Source organism: Chroicocephalus ridibundus, chromosome 5 (genome assembly GCF_963924245.1).
Source record: "Chroicocephalus ridibundus chromosome 5, bChrRid1.1, whole genome shotgun sequence".
Classification (NCBI taxonomy): Eukaryota; Metazoa; Chordata; class Aves; order Charadriiformes; family Laridae; genus Chroicocephalus; species Chroicocephalus ridibundus.
The window spans coordinates 66,187,030-66,205,617 of record NC_086288.1 but is presented as its reverse complement, the minus strand read 5'-3'; the positions used below and the strand labels follow the sequence as shown (position 1 = coordinate 66,205,617).

Sequence of the window (18,588 nt, the reverse complement as noted above, 5' to 3'; positions counted from 1 at the left end):
CTTTGATTGAATTTTTGAGGTCTGAAATAATAAGTTGGGGTTTTTTTCTTTAGTAGTTTGGTGTGTGAAGGAAAATGAGGGGGAATTTTTAATGTAAATAAACAACAAGCTTCCCCTCCAGTTCTATTAGTTCATGTTATCCTTCCCACATGAAACTTGTGGCAGCAACACCTTGCAGGGTTTGGGTTCATGATGTTTTTGGGTTTTCTTTTTTTGTTGTTGCTGCTTTTTTCTAGATTCAGACCATACTTCATAACTCCTGCTACTTCTCAGAGTTTATGGTCTTTGAAAATGCTGGGGAGCTATATTGGAGGTGAAATGATTTCCATCTAAATTACATGTACTTGTTGCCAATAAATTCCTAATTTAAACAGAATTCTTGTTTTTCTGCTCCATGATAAGGCTCTGTGTGCTGCTGTAGTTAAACAAGATGTGCTAGAAACTCTGATGTTGCTGTTTAGCGGGGCTGATGCTATGTGTGCCACTGGAGACCCTGTTTACAGCACTCCATACTTACTAGCCAAGAAAGCTGGACAAAGACTGCAAATGGAATTCCTGTACCATAATAAGTTCTCAGGTAGGATACATTCTCTTTGTCTTGGTCTTCTAATTTTATATTGAGCAAAAGGGAAGGAAGGAATTTAGAAGAAAAACTGGCATTTGAACAACAGTGGTGCAGTGGAGGGGGAGTTGTGGTAGCATTAACTGTTGCTAGCAGACAGCATATATAATTGTGTACAAGTTACTTTTATTTTGCTCAGGCATCAAGTTTAGAATAAAAAAGCCAATGATAAGTAATAGACCTCATACCCTTATTTATAACACAAAAGAAAATCATCTGCTTTGCCAATATTATCAGGCTTTTGGCTGAAAAAAATGGGTATGTACAATTAAGATGTATCTACAGTATTTGTCTGGGGCTTTGTTTTTTCTTAAAAATTGTTTAAATTGATATCTATGCCTACTGAACACAGACCTAGCTGTTTTTTACCAAACTCTCCTCCCAAAATAAAACTCACCTCTTGAACCCATAATAAGATCTGTCCCAGCAAACTATCTTTTTTGCAGATCACAACTTCTGTTACAGGTTGGAGAACATGATAAACTTTGGCCTTGAAAGTCAACAGTTCTGGTTGCAGTGTGTGACTGTTATGAGGCTCTTGAAAACAGAAACCTACTTTTAAAAGTAAATAAATAAGCTGCAGAGTATGGATGTGCCTGAGCTTACCTTTTAAAAGGTCTGTACAGTATCTGAAGCAGTCTGGGAATGAAGGGTCACGTCCAGATTTACACTGGAAAAAAGAGCTATGTTATACTGCAACCAGCATTGTGGACATACCCCTGGACCAGCTTTCCATTGTCTCATGCCACTCTGCAAAATAACCCTGCATAGACTGAACAACAAAAGTTTTTGTGGGAAACACAGGGATGATTTTAGGGCATCCTAGAGGAAACGCGGTGCCTTAAGTTCTGCCTGAGCATTGCTCTGTCACAAGTGCCAGGCACTGGATTGCAGGATGTTGAGCTCAGTCACTGTGCAAACATGCAGCTATGGGGATTTTTGCTTGCTAGAGAGAAGTCTGCTTGTCTTGGCTCTGTCTTTTCTACTGTTAGCCTTCCAGCCAAGGCAGCATCGCCATGTGCTGGTGCTAGTGTTTGTTCTTCTCTTCAGAGAAAGGTAGGTCATTGCAGGTTGACAGCGATTCTCTGAATCGTCAGTCTGCTGCCAGAGTTGGTGGTAAACTCCTAGGTAAGCCCTCAAGAGAAACAATTCCCTTCTGTTGAAGTATGTTATGTAAGGGATGAGAATAAAAGCTTGGTACAGCAGAAAACCATATTTTAGATTACATTGGCAAGCAGTGGCAGACAATGGCAATGTTGTAACAAATGTGAACCAATGTTTTCTTTAATGAATACGTAGGAGTTTTACTCCTATTATAAAAATAAATCAATAAGATGAATCTGTGTCGTAGTGAAGATATTACAGAGCAATTACATATCTACGGATACACAGCTAGAAAGACCTGTGGAGAAATAGTTGACGCAAGTTCTATATGTTACTTACTCCTTTGTCTTTTAATAGATTTCCCAAACTATGATACTTGTTTTGAAAGTGGCTTCTCTGAAGATTCTTCACATTCCACCTTTCTTTGTGAATTCTTGTACAAAGTTTCTTCTAATACAGCTAAGCTTCTTACAGAGAAGAAATTAAAAGAAGGTATTTTACTTTTACGTTATGCATTTGAATAATACATGAATATGCATGGCTTGGATAAATTTGATTCTTTTTAACTTCTTGCATTACTTTTTAAAAGATAAAATGTCTTTGATATGATATACCCTGTTTTGATTTGGTAGGCCTCTTTTAGATAAAGAAAATACTGATTGTCTTGATCTCTTTATTCAGTGGTTGGCAGAGGAAGAAAACTGAACTACTGAAAAATTACTCGGTTAACAACAGTTTTTATTAAATAAAAAACACTTTAAAACACTTCCCACTTTAATTATATTTAGATGGATGCTACTAATTGCCAAAAAGTAGCTTCCATCTAAAATTGTAGTATTCCAGAAATCATTTAAAAGTATTACTGGCTTTTTATTAAGAGTCCAAATGCCTGACACCTAGGACATTTCTCAAGCTCACAAATTTTAAAAGTATTCCAAGTAGAAATGAGCACTTTTAACAACTTTACAACAATTTGAGCCTTGTGGGGTGAAAATATGTGTATATTACAGTAGATATACATGGTCTTCTGTGTATATCAGTCTTCTCTGATTTCTTTTGGGTTTTTTTGGGAGAGAAGCTATCAGATAAATTTCTTCGCTTCCCCCCCCCCCCTTTTTCTCCCCAGTGGCGTTCCTCTATTTTTCTTCCATCTAAACAAACAAATGGTGTCAATTTTTAAAATCTGGGCTGATTTATGGTTGATTTTATTGATTCTAAAATCTTGACACGGCATCCTGTGTTGCTATGTATGTATTTTTTGTATGAAAATGTTTATATTCTTGTCGTGTGTGCCTTTAAGATCCTTAGTGGAGTTTAAGCATGTTAAAGCACATAGCTCCTTTTTAAATATGTTTTAGAAGAAGCTATATGTTAGTGTGGGTCCAAATTCTTGAAAGCATTGGGTGATCAAGAGAACTAAAGTGTGATCATGGGCATTTCCCAGCAACTTTGCAGTTGTTAACAAACATGCAAAGAAAGGAATAACTGCAAACCTGACTACTACTTGCTCTAAGTGCAGACCTTGTCTTCTGTGCTGTGGGTATCTATATCTATATTCATTAAAAAACTTAAAAAAAAAAAAAAAAAAAAGACAGACCCCACTAAGAGAAGTAGAGATCAGATACAAGGCAATATTACTGGTCTCTTCTAACACAATGATATGTTAGAAGTGCAGTATAAGTTTGTAAATATCTGTATAGATTGAAGATTTTTTGCTATAAATGCTCACAGAATGTCTTCTGTAGTACTTTTGGGGGAGATGCAGTGGGAGGGAGCATCATTAGTAGGTTGCCTTAAAAATACTTATGAAGAAAGTCCTCAGACAAGAAACAACTGAATTTTGACTGTCTTCCATCATAAATTTTTACTGGTCAGAAGTGATGCTGCTTTGAAAGCTTGTAGTCTATTGCTTAGCATTGCACTTACTACTTCAAGACACGTACAGTAAATGGAAAGGAACCAGATTTCCCTCAGCTCAGGTTTTGGCCTCTAAAACTGTGATAGTGTCCTGTAGATGTTCTACTGTTTATTTTTTTTGAGGGATTTTTTTTGTGGATGTTTGTTTGCTTCGTTTTTACATTCATGTTGAATTACCCATGTGTTTATCAGGACTGATGTTTCTGGGGTGGGTGCTTTACAGATACATAGGAAGATAGGTTTCCCTGACCATTTGCAGTTCAAGAAGACAAATGACAAACGGGACAAGGGAGGAAGATGTAATAATAACATCCTTTCACCAACAGCAAAAAAACCCTGCAATTTTGAATTAGAAACTGCTCTTGCCTGAGGGCTCTAATATATCTCAGCCATGTGTAAGAAGTATTATGACGAAAGTTTGGTGTTTTTTTCGCTATTTGAAACATAAAGCACGTAATTTTTTTTCCCTTCTGTATTGACTTTTTTTCCCCTACATCAAGAACTGTTTCTACCTTTATAAAACCTTATTAACATGAAGTAATACGAGATACGCATATCACAGATTTTTGGGAATAGGTCGTAATTATTTTTTTTTCCTTCTTACTGTCTTTAGAAAATAATTTGATGGTTAGAGAACTAATGTGTGGGAGATACAGTTTCAATTCCCTCCTCTGCCTGTAAAGATTCAAATAAGAAAGTCACATTATCCAAAAACATGACCTAGCTGTTTAGTTCTAGAGAAAATTAGTAAGCTCTCCTGTTGAAGCAGTTCTGTATTGCCATGAACTAATTGAGTTCTCACTGGGCCAGAGAGGGAGCACCATTCTCTCACCGAGGGTTACAGCACTTGTCTAAATTTTGGGCCCTGTCCAAAAGTGCATTGGGCTTTTGATCTACTGATTTATTTTTATTTTTTTTAATGCTGTTGGTGGAGAGGACTGCAAGCCAGAATCCTGTTGAGCTGTCAAACCATTAAACTGGAGTTAAGTTCTTCCTCAGGGCTATGAATCTCTGAGGCAGTTGTCAGGGTTGCCTGTAGTGCTAAGGGCTAAAAATTTAAGCGCTGTGTGTGTTGTCACAGAAAACTGTTATCCCTTTGTGGGCTGATCCCTAATGGTAAACGGACACTCAAGAAATCGTTCAGTGCTGTGAACTGAACCCAGGTTTTATAACAACCAGGTGGAACACCTGGAAATACGGTCCAGTTTTTCATTATGTGGGTTTAAGCTAGTGCAGGAGAGAGTAAACCAACTTTGTGTGTACTTTTCATTATAGCAGCATCAGTGGTTTCAGCAGGGGTGCGTAACTCTTGAGGAAGGTGGTTGTTAAAGCTGTTGATGATCAGCAGGAAGGGAGCTCAAACATCGGTGCTATTCTGTTGCGGTGGATCAAAAAGTAAAGGTTAGAGGTTTAGTGGCTCAGGTTTGATTTTCTTTTTGCTTCTGTTTTTAGTGTGAAAGGTTTCATGGAGCCCTGTTAAACGCCTTGACGTTCCAAAATTGTCCTTGAGAGTTGGAACGGTTTAATGAGTATTGAAGCAGTGAGCAATTTTGTAGAATAGGCTTTGATGGATGGGGGGGGGGGAAGCTGGGGGACAAAAAAACCCTAAACAATCAAACTCAACTCCTGCTCAAACCCTTTATCTTATGTTTGGTTTAGTACTTAAAATGTGTATTTAGACAGAAGACAGATAGAACTAGATAGCAAGTAGTATGATACAAATAAATACGAATAAAATAGTACCAAGGTATTTATAAAAGATGTATAAATCATATAGCAAATAACAGAAAAACTAATTGGATGAAATATCAGATAACATACTAAGAAGATATTGGTTAACTGCAACTGCAGTTTGGTTTCTTGTTTGATTTTTTGGTGTGTTTTTTTCCAGAGCTGTTTTACCAAATTCTCACAAATACTTTACCAGAATACTTGCAGCTGTATAGGAATGTTAAGACTGTAGAAATAGACTGTTTTCTCTTACAACCTGCTTCTCTGCAGTGGTGGGAATAGATGCACCTCAGATGATATTCTAAGAACTAGCTATAAGCTAGAATGAATGTATGAATATTTGGAGTAGCAAATAGTCATTTATATGCTATGTCATGTGCTGTATTCATATTTTAAGTTCTTAATTAAATGTGACAACTAATACTTTTAAGTTGCTCTGCAGATTTTTTTTTTTCCCTCCACCTTGTTTTTCGTGGTGGTCATGTGGTGTTTTTGTTTTGTTTTGTTTTGTTTTTTAAAGTATAGATGGCAATTACTAGATATTCCAATATATATAATTCAAAGTTATTTGAAGATAGAATTCTTAGTAGGTAGTTTAACCATCCTCAGCAACTGTAAATTGTTACAAGCTGAAAGCACTCCAACAACGCTAGCATCCGGTAAACTATAGTGTGTTGCTAAATGAGTTTAGCCTTGCCAGGTATATATGTGAACAGCAACAGGAGAGATCTCCAATTCATTCTGATGTGAACATGCCATCCTGAAATGGCTATAGCTACCGCCTGTCTACGATGTATCCATTTATCTCCCCCAGTATACAGGAATAAATTCTGTACAATTTCATTACTATCTGACACTTGGGCTTGCAGTAGGAGAGAATCGAGCTCAATCACTGAGGTACCTAGAAAGGGTTGTTCTGTTAGTTTTTTGTTCTTCAGTTTGGTGTCCTCTACTCTTTTGATAGCATATTTATTTTTTTTTTTAAATTAATATTGTTAAAACCACAACTTCTGATAGTGTTTTCCATGTGTATTCTAGTAGTGTGCAATGGATACCAGTTCTGGCATGTATGACCGTGTTTTTTCTGGAGTATTTGAAAGGCTTAAATTGTTTTCCTTGATCTTGTGATAGTGAGTGGACACCCAAGCATTACCGAGCGACGGAAGACAGATTGACTTGGTTTTGGCCTCTAGTTCCAGTAACGTGAAAGAGTAGCCCTTTTTTGCTACAACATACCATGATTCACTCACTCATTTTGCTATCAGCTTTTGTCAGAAGATATTGTTCTTGTAGCTTTCAGTGTTTATAACTTTGTAGTATGTTTTCCTTTTGCTTCCTCCACTCTCTTCTGCTAAACATGTAACATGGCATTGTGTACTAGCTCTTCCCCCATCAAGTTCCACAGCAAGTGAAGTAAAAGCCCTATACAATGGTAAGGTTGGTAAGGTTAACTTATGAAGTGATTTAATATACTCATAAAGCAAAAATAAGTGTGTTATATTTGAAATACTCTTTTCTTAAAGTACCATGTGATAGAATTTCTGTAGATTAAGTAGTATCAACACAGACACTGCATTCCTGGCCCACTGAAGTCACTGAGACTGAGATTTCATCGTAAATGTATTACTGTTAGAACAGAGCTATGCATCCTGTGGGGCAATTTCTATAGGAGGAGATAATTTTTATTGTTACGCCAACTGACTTTTCTATTATTTCTTTAATTGCAGATTGCAACAAAAGGTGGTGCACTTTGGAAAGTGGCTTTCTGAGCTACTATGAAAATGATAAAACTACCACTCCTAATGGTATGATTGACATCAATGAAGTTATCTGTCTTGCAGTACACAAGTCAGGCTTCTTTTTAAATAGAGGGTAGGTTCCCAAATTAATATATCAATAAATAAACTCAAGTATTTCAAATATTTTATTCTGGGTTTTCAGAGCTGTTCATTTGTTCATGAATTTTGAACGTGCAATTTAGAAAAAGAAGCTGAATTGTTTTATGTTGACTTCAAGAAATAAGTGGTATTTGGGGATTATTTTTTTTTATAGTGATATAATGAAAATGTTAGGGTAATTTAAAAGGGCAGCATAAATTAGATACATCTGTTTCTTATTAAAACTGTAATGCATATTCTCAGTGCTTAAAAGGTTACATGATGATAAATTGAACAATTAATACTCATTTTTCTTTCTCGGATTGACCTCTGCCTCAAGCCAAAACTCTTGCTTTGTTTCTTCCTGATAATAATGCAGCAAAGTTCTTGATAATGCTTTTGGTTTTGGTCACAGATCTATCAGTCTTTGAAACCCATTCTTTGTTCTGCAGCTGAGGACAACAGTATAACTGTTGAACATTGCATTAGTTTGAAGATGATAACTTTTTTGTGGTCTTGTTTTTTGTGGTCTTTACATATGTGTGTATGTAAAATAACGAGATCTTTCTACAGTATAATGCTGTAATGCTTGTAGTTACAAAGCAAAAGTGTCTGCAAAGAAAATGGAGTCTATTCAGTAAGCTTCTGGAGAAGACAACTGCAAAAAAGGACTTTAGCTACTATAGAGACAATGGGTGTTCAGAAGGGAGAAGTCCAGAAGCATGGTGATGCCTCAACATGCTGTAAAATACAGTGGAGATGGCCTTCACTATTCTGCAGTAGCATAGCTTTGTGGTATCCAGAAAAAAGAAAAATATCATTTTTTTTTCTTCTGTCATCAGATCCAACCTATTGTTTGCTACATCTCCAAATGGTTCCACTTCAGGATAAAAGCTAAATTAAAAATGCGTTGGCTGAATACTTCGCTTATAGGGGATGACTAACCTTCTGCTACGCTTTACCTTCAATTGGGTAGTTTTATAAGAAACTTCCCAAAATTTGATATTTCATGTAGTGAAATAATCGGTCCTTAAAATGCCTATTCTATTAGTCAGAATTAAGTATTTACAAGTAATTTTCAAATTGGTTATTGAAAATGACAGAACTGACTCATGTTCAGTTCTCCAGATTTATCCAAATCTCAGTCTTCAGCATTGAAAGGAAAAAGCATTCATCTGTTTGGATTCTAGGGAGAGGTCACAGACAAAATCATACTATAAATTGGTGAACCATAATTTATAAGTTAAAGACTGACCTGAAGTCCCAACAAGATATTTGCTTTCCAAATTCCGCCCCAATTTCAACTAGTTCGCTTTTTTGTCTTTTAATATCTTTATTATTTGTCAGTTAAAAATGGAAAAACGGGGTCCATCTGTTTAAATAATTATATACTTTTTAAGAAAAAAAAAAAGTGAGACACCCCCCCCCCCCAAAAAAAAAAAAAAAAACAACCCAAAACTTTTAAGAACTTCTTGAGCTACAGCAACTTCAAAGAGTAGTCATAAACATGACAGAACCAAACTCTTCTTGGTGGTGGCAGGTGATCCGAGGAGTGGCACTGACCATGCATTTCACCCTAGGAATTTCAGGCTGGATGATGGAAAAAGCCTTTTCATTAGAAGGATGGTGGAGAACAGGAACAGGTTGCTGAGAGAAACGGTAGTCTCCGTCCTCAAAGATTTTCAAGGCTTTTTGTTGCTGTTCTGATCCATGGTTAGTGATAGTCCTGCTTTGAGCAGGAGATTAGACCAAGTGACATCTAAAAGTCCCTTTGAACGAACATTTCTATGATTCTGTGGTAACTTGCTTACAACTTCCCCTTCAATGAGTTTGTCTGCTTATATTAAATCTAAACATAATGTTTTGAATGCGCCCAAAAAATATACTTGCTGAAATCACATGAACTTGCAAAAGCAAAATATTCCCTGTGAATTTTAATGACTATATGTAAATATTTTTATTAATTTCAGAATTGCTGAACAAACTATTATGCAGTAGCCTCTAAACATGTATTATTGACCTGAAAATCACTTTGATCATGTTATGTTATAAAATACTGTGTTATTAGCTGGGTTGTAAATGTAAGATTGGAGGAGAAATGCAGATGGATTCCATTCCATAGGTATGAAATAATGAAAAAATAGAGAAGTGGGATTCTTGTCTGTCTGCTGTTATGAAGACTACATACAGCTGCCTGTTTCCTCTTGCTTGCTTTAGGGACATCTTCACCTTTGAAATCTACTTAATGTCAGACCGTGTTTTTCTATTTGGAGCTGAAACTGCATATTCACAAAGAAAATGGACTTGGGCAATAGCTAAGGTAATACTGATAATTATCTTTTCCAGTTAGGCCAGGAGCCTTTGCACAAAGAGTAAAGTGTCATTGTTAGCTTAAAATCCTCTGAGAAGCCATTCTCGATGAATACTGATCTATCGTGTGTGTAAAGGTTTCTTGTGCAGCAGGAGGAAATAACTTCAGTGATTTAATGTTTGAAACAAGATGATAAAATAAAATGGAAAAGGAACTGAAGCAACATTTTAATGCTGACCTTAAGAATATATTAAAGGCCCTCTAGGATAAAGACGTATACTATACGAATTTATTTCGGTTAAGTTGTTTATGGTTGCAATTCTGTTCTTTTATTTGCTGAAACAGAAGTCATAAAGAAGCACCATATTTTATATAGTACCAAATGCTAATAGCTACATCACTAATTAAATAACTGTGGTTTTAAAAGCAAAAATGTTTGAATTGTAGAGTATGAATAGGAAAAATATGTTATACTTGATTTTATAATTTAAATATAGTGTATACCTGGGTTTATGAATGACAAATCTGAAAGTCTTATTTTTTTACTGTGGATTTCGTCCTTGAATCTTATAGATTTGCAATATCTTGATTTGTTTTTTTTTAGGGGAAGAGGGTTTTTTTTCTTCATCTGACTCACCCCATTTTCTTTGGTAGCATTTTGTTCCCCCTGTGGCTGAATGCTTATTAGAGAGAGACTGTGACCTGATTGGCCAGCTGTACTACAAAGACTGCCATAACCTGGATCAGTGGAGAAAAGGCTGGTTTGCTTTAGAGAAGTCGAGCCTTTATTTTTGTCTTGAAATGGAGAACGCTGAAGAAGATTCCATATATCTGAGGAGGCTGCAAGAACTAAGTAAGAATTTTGCTTAACATCTAGAATTCATGAAATACTCTATGGAATTAATTCACTGTTAAGGACACTTCTGTTACATTTTAAAGTTATAAACATTAGGGAGCTCAGTAACTCTTCCTTTGCATGAGCCAGATGCTCTTCCAACTCTCGTCTAAATATGGAGTTGGTGAAGTTCTGTCTTGGAATTTTTTTCCCTTCTTAGTGGCACACGCTGGAGAGATTTTTCACAGCTTCATAATGAATGAAGACAATTTTTGTTCCAGGTGCAGCAGTATCTTTCTTATAAGAGTACAGAATTGAATAATAATATATGACCTTTTGGGATTATTGTCTCATATTTTTGACAGGGCAGAAATACTCACTGCAGAACGTATTTTCTTGAGATGATTGACAGGCCTAGTTTTAAAATACTCAAATGTACTGGAAAATTTATAATTCTCTTGGAAAACTATTTCACAGACTAATAGACTTTTCTTTTTTTCTGGTACTAAAAATATTCTTTGCTCAATATCATGACGTGGAAAGATAATAATATTTATACAAATGGTCTTCTATGACCAATTTTATATCATTGTCTGTAATTATGCTCTGAATCCTCTTTAAGCATATCTGCCCCAGTTGTTTTTATATAGAACAAGGCAATATGTTATGTAGGAAAGTAAAAATCATTTGAGATTTTATATTAAAGTAACAAAGAGAAGATAATTTAGCTCTTTATTGATGATCCTCTTTGTAAATGTTGTCAGATTGTGGTCTGTTTTGCAGCAACTTGCCCAAATGCCATTGGGCTTTCTACTGTTTATTTACTGCCACCTTACATTTGCTGTGAATAACACCGTGAAGGTGGTTTTTAATCAGGAATATTTTTATGCCTCTAGCTATCTTTTAACTTGTGAATACTCTTTGATCTTGATTCAGAATTAAAAGGTTAGGCAGAAGGAGAACTGTTTCTGATATTAGTTTTGATAGTGCAACTGTAATTGCTCCTACCCTAGTCATATAAGCGTCCAAAATATGTGTATATCTCAAGTATAGAAATGAAACACGCATTTAGCTTGTGGTTGAAAATCGGTTTTGCTTGGGTTTTGGTTTTTAAATATTGGTTGTACAACAGAATTTCTTAGAAATATCATGTATCCATAGTTCTATTTTTAATTTGATTTCTGGTTTTCCCCAAAATAACTTTGCTCCACTATTAAGACTGAATTGTGTAACAAACTTGCCAATTAATGAATTGTTAGTGGGAGTATAGTCACTCACTTCCTTGATATTTGACTCAGTAAATGTAAACGAGGCGCGGAGTATGTGTGATACAAAACCATCATATAACATGCATCAGAATATGTTTCTTGAGCTTCATTGTTATTCAGGACTTTAGTGTCACTGGGAATCAGTTGAGATAAGATGTGGATTATATATAAGACCTAAACTTTGAAAGAATTAACTTTTCAGAATTTTGAGTTAGTAAACAGGTTACATTTAACTGTACCGTTTTTAGTATAGTGCACAGTATAGTTTTATAAGCACTGTTACTGGAAATTATCCAGATGTATTTTCTGTATTAGGTATAATGTAGGTGTTTTGCAGGGTGCTTTTTTTTAGCAGGAATAGCTTAAGGCAACATAAAGAAGGGTGGCAGTGGTCTTTACAGCATAACATTCAACTCACGTTATGTTATTGTAGATACCTGCAGCCATTAGGGTGCAAGTAAATTAATGGTTTCAAAATCCAGTTTATTTCTGATTGTTATGTGTTCTAAAACTTGTATTCACAAGTTTAATTTTAATATAATAAACACTGTAACATGTTTTCACGTCAAAAAGTACCTGTTTAACCTTTCTTTATAATTCTCTGTATTTTTCTTGTAAATGTGAGTGTATCGTGGTATTTTGTGGAGTGCTTTTTCTATTATCAGCAGCATTCTTTATTTGAAATATTTAAGAATTCCACGCTCCTTTTGTCACTGAGGATAATTTTGAAAAAAAGATGTCTCTATGTGCATGCATGTCTGTGTGTGCCTGTATATACGTGTCTGTATAGATCGTATGACTGTGTATGTGTTTTGTTTTCAGCCATCAGTAGTGTGATGCAAAATGGAGAGAAAATAGACGTCCTGCTTCTTGTTGAAAAAGGAAGGTAAGGTTCCCATCTGAATAAAGCTTTGATCTGCTTTTATATTGATGTCTTAGAATTCTTCCTGATCAGTCATGGAGCTTTTTCACTTGTGGTGGCTAGAGAGAGTAAATTTGCAGGCTTTTTAAAGGAGGGAAAGTCTTTTTGTATTAATTACGTTTTATGTCTGTGTCAGGAAATGCTAACAAGTACTGTTTAATGAAAAGCAGTTTTCCCATTGAGAAAATTATTCCCAGTCAGATTAGTCTGCCAATAACAGTTTCTTCAAAAGGACTTAACTTCTTTACCCTGTAAAGAAAGAGTACCTCTTTGGAGCATTTACCACTTCTCAGTTTTTTTATCACTCCTATATCCCACAATTCTGTGTTTCAGTCTGTGTAGGTCAGGATTGAGAGGGTAGGTATGAGTTCCCTGGTTAGTCTTACTGTCATTTCTGATCTCAGTTAACAACATACTAGCTAGAAAAAAAACATACCTGTGAAGCAAACGTGATCCGTATCTGCTTCCAAGTAGGTACTATTCTGCTGAGATGACTCTGACAAATATAATGATAGGGGAGGTTGAAACTTGAAGTGAGATAGGGTATTTCTGCCTCGTATATGGGTATAAATTTAAAGATGAAAGTAAAATTATTGAAAATAATTCTTTTGTAATAGAGTTGGTCTGGGGTTTTTTTCAGTGATAGATTATTGGACAAATGTCTGTGTACGAAGTAGTGCAGTGTTTACACAGTATACTGAATAGTCAATAATAGGTTAATAAAGGAAGATTGTTTTTCCCTTTGTTGGGTAAACAAAACCAAACAAAACTTGCAGATACTTTTCACATCCATTCAGAATTGGAGAAACTTGGTGGAGAAACTCATTATAACTTGTGTGTTATGAATTTTAACTCTTCCTAAGATGCTGTTTAAGTTCCAGAATTCAGTAAGGTGACGAACATCAGAAACAAACACTTTTTCCTGTTCTGTGCAGTTTTTTTGTTTGTTTGTGGCTTTTGGTTTGGGTTTTTTTTTTTTTTTTGGTTTGGTTGGTTGGTTGGGTTGTTTTGAAGAAGCATATTGAAGGACTCAGCACTAAGTAAGCGGCACAGACCAACCAGGGAGCCAGAGGTGTCCCATTCAAAGTGCAGTCCGACAGTAGAATACAAACTGTGCATCTAATTTCATAGATACTAGTGCTGAGCAGAATTTCTAGCTGCAAGTCAGATTTTATTATTTCTTTCATTATAATATTTCTTTCAAGTGAGGGTAGGTTTTCCCTGAACTGCTTTAATAGTTTAATGGAAATTCTGAACTATTTGAAAATAATTTCAACAGGGGCACTGTCTGATTTATGCTGGCCATGAATACGTTTCATTTTTCTTCATTGAAGTCTGCCATAAAGAATTTACATGCATAGTGTTCACAGTTTCTTAACCCTTAAAAGCTGTATGGGTACATAAGCTTTGGCATAGTGGTTCTTGCTTAGGATATTACTCCAGAAGTGTCCAGGCGTTCAGCGCAGTTGCAAGGTATTGCATCTTGCAGTGATAAGAAACTTAACGTGTGCGTGGGAAAAATGGTTAAGTATGAAATCACCTTTATATTTAGACTCGGTTATTATAAATGGAAACAAAACCAGCAATCCTCCTTCTGCCCCTCCAAACCCTAAGTAAATTAATTAATACCTTTGAGACGTCATCAGCATCTACTAAATGATATATCATAGTTTCTAGTTTTTCCTATTTTGTCTGTAATTTTGCAGCAGTGCTTGTCTAATGCCAACTTTGGCATAGATTGATCACTTGGAAGAGACCCTATACACTGATCTATTGACAGCTTTCATGTTAATTTGTTAGTTACTTAAACATCTCATAAATAATAAAATCCCCCAAAACAGTATTGCAAGAATGAAACAAAACAAGTAAGACTTTTTCTTGAATTAAGAAAAGTTTAAAAATAACAAAACCAAAAACCACACCAAAACAAAAACAACCCCACCCTTTTTTGTATAAAGAAATAAATTTGGTCTGTGTCTTACAACGTGTTGCTCAATTGTATTAGAATTGATGAAAATACCCTGAGTATTTTCCTATTGAAGGTCATACCATTCTGTTTTTTGTTACTGACTTAAAACTAATTTCTCATTACTTTCAAATACTTAGGCCTTTTTTTCCTCAGTCATTGGGTTGATAAATTAGCAAAAATCATATATTATGTGTATCATATACCTTTTTCTTTGACACTTTTTCCATTGGCTACTGTAGGCAAAAGAATGACTTAAGTTGTTACAAACAGACTTCTCACAAGAGTGATTGCATATGCAAGTAAACAGTTTCAGAACTATAAAACCCTCAAGTGTTACTGCTGAAATAATTATAACGTAATAAATCTCTGAATTCTGGACGTTTAAAAAATACTTAGTAAATTTATGTGTATGTTAAATTCAGGGGATACATAAATTTAATGTTCATCTGATACATAAATACTCAGAGGAAGAGTTTACAATTGATTTTGGGCTGCAAGGTGCATAATGCTTTACAGCTTGTACAAAATACAAGAATTCAGAGAGGATACTACCAAAAGGCACGTGAGATTTTTCTGAAGTATCTTAGGTATGAATACAATCCACTCCCACCCTCCTTCCCCCAGCGTTTTTCCCCTCTTCCTCTACCCTGTTTTCTACTTAGCACCTTGCTGTTCATTTATGCTCTATCTGACACGTTCAGTGAAAGAAGACTACCAGGTCAGAAATAAGAGGTGGCAATCATACTGTACATTGCAAAGTAATAGCATATCATGAGAGATTGAACCAGGCTAAAACATTTTCAAAGCAACAAGACTGTTTCTCTTTTGAAGATCGTTGTTTTTGAAGCTCAGTGTACTTCCTAAATTTTCACGGTAAGCCTAGACTTTTTCTAATTGTAGATACTATTTTTTTCAGATCTCAAAGATGTTTCGTGTTTGTCTTCAGGTATCTTTGCTAAAGTAAATTAGAGAGGAACAGGCTCCCTTTTGTAGCACCTGTTGAAATTTTGTTGCGCTCTGATCTCTGCTGGAACATCTTGTCCAACCTGTTAGAACTATCTCCAGCCCAGCTGGAAATCCTGACTTCTCACAAGAATGTTTTCCTATGCCATAATCAGATGGTCATTCATCTCCTCTTATGTTCTGCTTTCATAGTTAAAATGCTTCTGGACTTCGTGCTAGATGTGGAAACCATTTTCCGGATTTATGCGCCTGACACTTCCCTCTGTCACAGATGCATGTCCTCTTGTTCGCTCCATATTCAGTTTGTTTTTTTTCCGCCTTGATCTCTCCTATCTATTTGTAAAAATTCATGAAGTGACTGGTGATAATCTCTTGTTGCCGTCCAAACAGAAGTTGCATAGTAGATAGGTGAAGAAGCTACTCCTGTGTATTTTTACAGAGGTCAAGGAGGGATCTGTACTCTGAAGAATGGAAAGGTGCCTGAAAACAACTATATACAGTAGTTTTAAAATATATCTTCTATGTATAAAAATTAATGCAAAATCTCTAATGCCATACTTTAAGGAAAAACAGTTGTGCAGACAATTCAGTGTCAAATGTTTATTCTTTTTTCCTGTAATCATTTAAGCTCTCTTAGGTGTCAGTGAATGTTTTCAGACCATAATGTAATCCAGATGGTGTTTGTTGTTTTTTTTTCCCCTGTTACACTTCTCTTATAGTTAGCTCTTTCTTATTATAGATAATAAACCTTCACTGCATACTGGCATAATTTCTTTATGCTGATGGTTCATTAATTACAGTGCTTTCTTCTTAACTCTTTGATGATAGCAGTAAGATATCTTGTAAAATGCAGCTATGAGTACAAAATTCTACAATCCAGAAATAATCTAAACGTAAGACTCTGATGAGTGAAAGGACTTGTGCTTCCAGTATGATGTGCTGGATACAAGTCCCTTAACATCCTTTGAAGAAATATTGCTGACCTTTGTTGTATATCTGTAATTATTAGTGGAATTTCCATGCTTTAGTTGCAATTTGATTATTCTGATACAGTTTCATAGCAATGCATACCTTCTTAGGATTTCTGTTTTCAGATATGTAGATTATTATGATCACTTGAAAATCACTGTAGGGCACTGAGCTGATGTCTGTTTCTGACCCTGTCTCCCACAACCCTTACCCAGAATCACTTGGCATCGCTGCTTTCCCAATGCAGACTTGTGCAACAAAGCACACAGACGTAGCTAAAGCTAGTGGACTTCGCAAGATGGGTTAAAGATAAGCCTTTGCAATGTCGTGGAAAAGTGTGCTCACATATGTTGTTTGTTTGACTGCTGGTGCAGAAGGGTGTGATGGTAGTCCATGATAAAGTTGAAAAGCTAACAGTGGCTTCCTTGATGTTGAGACCAGGTGATCTTGGACTGCTGCAGTCATTTGTGCCAATTCAATTGCCTCAGTTCACTAAGGCAGTAATCCACATTGGTGTGCCGTCTTGTTTGAGTACTTAAATTATTAATTTCCTGGGTCTGGACTGTATGTGCTTCACACTTAACAGAGCAAAAACTCTGCCATTATTCACCATGTAGTCACTATTGCTAACTATTTGTTGTGAAATGTGAACTCTATCAACTTTTTTGAGCTGGAAGAAGTAGCACATATGTAAACATACTGTAGAAGGCACTGAATTTATATTGTAGGAATGCGTTTCGGTTCAGAGTCTGTGCAAGGTAGCTGTTAGTCTGCATAATAGGTAGATCTATGTAACCATTACAGTAAAAATTCTTTCCAATGTGATTAATTCTGTAAGCTTAGAAGTATTCTTGACAGTTTTGTGGTACATGGAACATTAGTATACTTCAGCCTTTGTTTATATGCTTAGTCTTAAGCCTTGCATGTAATATAACTTTATATTTTGATAATAGCAATTAGTGCAGTGAGAAATACATGTATTTGTTGTTACTACTGTCTCTGAAAACTGTGTGGAAGAGATGATGACATTGACGTGAAAAGCAGAAACTAGATCTGCCAAGCTGTCTATTACTTCATGAGGTTCTGTAGAAGACTTCTACTGTGTTTTGAGGAGAGTTCTGCTTTTCTGCTGGTAACTATTTCCCCTTTCGTTTTCATATCACCTTCCACGTTCATGGAGATAAATAAATGGTTGCCAAGTAGGAAAAAAATGTTGTTAAGTTTGCCTGAAAGCATTAAAATTAGAAGGAATGCTTAAACTTCTTATTTGTACATTGCCGTATGTTTTTATGATTTAAGTCTATCCTAGGCGTGTTCTCTCTCTGCCAAAAATACTGTGGTTTGAGATGAGCTTTCTAAGCCACTTCCACAGTAAATTGAATTCTGAATTGCGTCTGGTACTGGTTTCATTTCCTCTTCTCCCTTCTTCTCTTTTATAGCGTTGTAGTAAATGCTGAAATTGTTTCTCTGACTTTCTTAGGTGACTGCTCTGGAGATTTTTGACTAGGCAAAGTTAATTTTTTGGAAAAGGATTAGTTGCCTTCCATGAGCAATCCAAGTTCCACAATAGCAGCAAGCTTTTCACATTTACCTTTTTTACCAGCAACTTCTCTTTCATGACTGTGTTGGTGCTATAGGACTGCTACTTAAACATAAACCCATTTTCTTTGTTAATTAAGTAACCTTTTCCTCTGTAATTTGGAATTTATCTGAACAGCTTTTCAAATTTCAGAAAACAATGGGAGCACCATCTCTTGGTAGTTCTGATATATGATGCATTGAGGGGAAGATGGGAAGATCCACAGAATATAAGACGGTCTTTTTCACATAGTTTTGGTAATTCATATATCACAACAGTTGATTGACAGGCACATGATTTAGACTTTCATATCTCTGTGAAAAAATGCAGATAAGTTTAAATTACCTTTGAAGTTCAATACACTACTATATTTCCTCTCTCCTCCTCTGGTACTGATTCATTGATATACAGCAGAGTTGCCCTTTTCTTATTTGGAAGTAATAATATTTTCACTTTACAGTATGCTGCTTCCTGTACATATCATAATTCTTTAGATAATCTGTTGAGACTTCCATTTACCC

General features: G+C 35.6%; 1 protein-coding gene across 1 annotated transcript in view; it reads left to right on the top strand.

Moving 5' to 3' along the window:
• ARAP2 (ArfGAP with RhoGAP domain, ankyrin repeat and PH domain 2) overlaps positions 1-18,588 on the top strand; it is a 131,270-nt gene that overhangs the window by 59,679 nt on the left and 53,003 nt on the right. Inside the window, exons 13-18 of the mRNA XM_063336482.1 lie at positions 403-577; positions 2,084-2,218; positions 7,102-7,246; positions 9,469-9,571; positions 10,217-10,415; positions 12,488-12,551. Of these exons, the coding sequence (XP_063192552.1) occupies positions 403-577; positions 2,084-2,218; positions 7,102-7,246; positions 9,469-9,571; positions 10,217-10,415; positions 12,488-12,551 (821 nt within the window). The remainder of the gene's footprint in view (positions 1-402; positions 578-2,083; positions 2,219-7,101; positions 7,247-9,468; positions 9,572-10,216; positions 10,416-12,487; positions 12,552-18,588) is intronic.